Source organism: Rhea americana, unplaced genomic scaffold (assembly GCF_003343005.1).
Source record: "Rhea americana isolate MKP2758 unplaced genomic scaffold, rheAme1 scaffold_428, whole genome shotgun sequence".
Classification (NCBI taxonomy): Eukaryota; Metazoa; Chordata; class Aves; order Rheiformes; family Rheidae; genus Rhea; species Rhea americana.
In genome coordinates, this window is record NW_028186566.1 from 208,410 (window position 1) to 211,583 (window position 3,174).

The following is a 3,174-nucleotide window of genomic DNA, read 5'->3' on the forward strand; positions in this document are numbered from 1 at the left end:
GCAATGTGGCCTCTCTCCGTACATGCCAGCTTTAGAGCTGGCCTCGCCTGGGCTCTCCTTAGTGCGATTCTGGGGATGGATTTGAGTTTGCAGGAAAGTTTACTGTTAAAATCCCTTGGTCTGAGCGCCAAACCCAGCCCGAAAACCGCTGTTCCTGTGCCGTCTGTGCTCTGGCGGATCTTCCAGAACAGAAAGACTCCTACAAACAAAGGCCTGGAGGATGCTTGTAGGGTGGAGGAATTTAATGTCCCTGGAAACATCATCCGCGTCTTCGCTGACCAAGGTACAGAAATGCTGTGATTCCGATCCTGCCTTTGGAAACCCCTCTGCTCCCTGGGCTGGGAGCTATTGCTCCGGTCCTTGCTTTCCTGTCTGCAGGGTGGAGATGGAGTCTGGGGTCCCCGAGAGCAATCACTGCTGTGTTAACCCCGGTCTCTTGGGATGCTGTAGGTGCTTATTTCTGATTCAGAAATGAGTCAGTCGATGAGGAAGCGCGTAGGGGTGCAGAGCCGTGCGAGGTGCCCGGCCAGCTGGGAGTCACCTCGTGCAGCTCAGAGGTGCCGGTTCAGTCCTCGGTGACTGCCCTGGTTTCCGCGGGGCTCGCAGCAGCGGGGCTGGGACTCCCTGCCGGGGTGGTGGTGACGCGGGTGCAGCAAGGAGAGCTGCGATCCCCTGCGCACCCGGCTTTGGATGGGGACAGGGGCTGCTCGGCCGTGCGTCCTCGTGCCCCTGGCTGAGCACGCGGCGTGTCTCACTGTTTCAGCCTGTGGCATCTCCAAGCTGTTCCCGCTTATGTGGGAACCATTTACTTAGTGTCCTTGGCATCTTGAGACGCTACGGAGCTCCCCTCACTTGTGATTCAAGGTTTCCAATGGAAATCTAGGTCTGGCTTAAAAAGGCTGCTTATCCATTGCTTCAGTTTGCTGCTATTTGCTCTTCTCCCCCGCCCCATCCCGAACTGCAAACACCCCGCAACCGCCACCCTGTCCTGGGCTGGGGGGAAGATATTTACAACTGGGGGAAAAATAATGCGCCCAGGTGTGAAGTCTTTTCTGGAGGAGTATTACTGTCCTGCCTGCGAGGCTGGTCGCGGCAGCGAGCGCCAAAGCCTTGCTAGTGTTAGTTCAGCAGCTCGGTGCCGCAGGCTGGAGCCCGCGCTAGCCCCAGGCTCCCCTCTGGAGGCCGCCAGGTCGATAGTCCCCGCTGCAGCGTTGTCGTCTTGGTCCAGCGGCTGCGGGCGCRTTCGGATGCGCAGCTCTGTTCAGTCCCCTCTTCCTCTTGCTGCGCAGCCAAGAGCTTAAGTTGGAGGYGTAACGGAGTTCAACCACCACCACCTCTATTTTTCCTTCTTTGTCAGGCCACTTCATTCATAGCAGGCAGCCCCAGACRTTGCTGTGCCTGCAGAAGCGTCTGTACTTTAACCTCTCCGTGCTGGAGGAGGGCGAGCACTTGACGATGGCTCAGCTAGAGATCAAATTCAGCCACAACTCCTACCACACCTCCAGCCGGGGCCAGGTCTTCGGGCTGCGGCTGTACCAAACCGCCCAGCTGTCCCTGCGGGGGATGCCCTCCCGCGAGCACAGCCGAAAGCTGCTGGTGGAGCAGTCCTTCGCCCAGCTGCACAAGTCTCTCCTCTTCAACCTGAGCGGGGTGGCAAAGGACTGGCGAACTTACAGCAAGAATCTGGGCTTGGTCTTGGAGATCTCAGTAGGCGGCGGGGATGGTGCATCAGCCCTGGTGAGCTGGGGGCTGCAGAGCCTCTGTGCCAGCATCGACTCCTTCCTGGATACCTCTCTCCTGGTGGTGACGCTCAGCCGGCAGCAGTGCAAGGCCTCCAGGAGGAGGAGAAGTGCTTACGATGCCCCCGTCACGCCGAGCAACCTCTGCAAGCCCAGGCGGCTCTACATCAGCTTCAGCGACGTCGGCTGGGAGAACTGGATCATCGCCCCCCAGGGCTACATGGCTAATTACTGCCTGGGCGAGTGTCCCTTCCCGCTGACAGCCGAGCTGAACAGCACCAACCACGCCATCCTCCAGACCATGGTGCACTCGCTGGACCCCGAGGGCACCCCGCAGCCCTGCTGCGTCCCCGTCCGCCTGTCCCCCATCTCCATCCTGTACTACGACAACAACGACAACGTGGTGCTGCGGCACTACGAGGACATGGTGGTGGATGAGTGTGGCTGCCGATAGCGGAGGGGCCGGGGGGCGTGCGTGGGGGTGTGCGCTGGGGCGGGATGAAGCACTGTCGAAGGAGCGAGAGAATAAATCCCGATGTCTTGACTCCCCGCTGTACTGSTGTTTAGGGATGTTGCTAGTGGTGCGTCGGGGGCCGGAGCTCCCCCCGAACCGCYGCGCGCGGCCGAGGAGGCTCTAGGGGATCGTTCCCGGGTTTGGGCTTGTGGGTCAGCAGCACCTGGGTGCTTGGTCCCGTCCCCGCCCCAAGCAGGCGCCTGCTGCGGCCGGCGCGGGCGCGTAGGGGTTATGAGCGAGTCTGACGCCGGCCGCCTGCTCRGGCGACGGCGGCTCCGGTTCGTGAATCCCGGCCGCCCACGGAGAGAGCGCCGGCGCGTCTCGGGGAGCGAGGCGCCCTCCGCCAGGCGCAGCGGCTCGCCTGCCCGCTTGGCGCAGCGATGCTGGTTCTTCGTGCTGCCCAGGCGTGCGCAGGGAGGCAGCAGCTCGGCCCTGCCGCGAGAAGAGGTATGTCGTCGCCGCAGGAGCTGCGTCGCGGTGGCTGAATCCCTCCTCGCAGCGCAGGCAGCCGGTGCGCAAGCGGTGGCATCTTTTGTGCTGGCAACTCCGACTTGAGCTCATTCTTCGCGTGTGTTTGCTGATTTTGGGGTTGGGGGGGGGCACAGCCGTATACACAGTTCAGAGGCGCTGAGCAGCCGCCGTGCAGCGCTGCTGTCCAGCCTGGCGTTACCTGCAGCTGAAAAACCACGGTGCGTGCGGGCAGAGCGCTCTGTGTCTGGACTCCTGGATGGCAGGGCGCTGCAGGAGTTTTAATTTACCTCATTAGCGCCACGCTGAGAGCAGGTCCGGGGCCAGCCGGCAGCGTGCCGGGCTCCTGAGCTGCCCGACCCTGCTGCTACCTGCACGTCCAGCCGTTGTAGCACCACGCAGCAGTGTTATGGCCCTGTTAATTCAGGCACCGCATTAATTGTGAGCTTAGAG

General features: G+C 61.9%; 1 protein-coding gene across 1 annotated transcript; it reads left to right on the forward strand.

Annotated features, from left to right (window-relative positions):
- Positions 1 to 2,206, forward strand: GDF1 (growth differentiation factor 1). The gene is made up of 2 exons (XM_085315353.1): positions 1 to 283; positions 1,358 to 2,206. The coding sequence occupies exons 1-2, from the start codon at positions 4 to 6 to the stop codon at positions 2,191 to 2,193; spliced, it is 1,116 nt and encodes a 371-aa protein (XP_085171479.1). The 5' UTR covers positions 1 to 3; the 3' UTR covers positions 2,194 to 2,206.
- Positions 2,207 to 3,174: the final 968 nt, after the last annotated feature.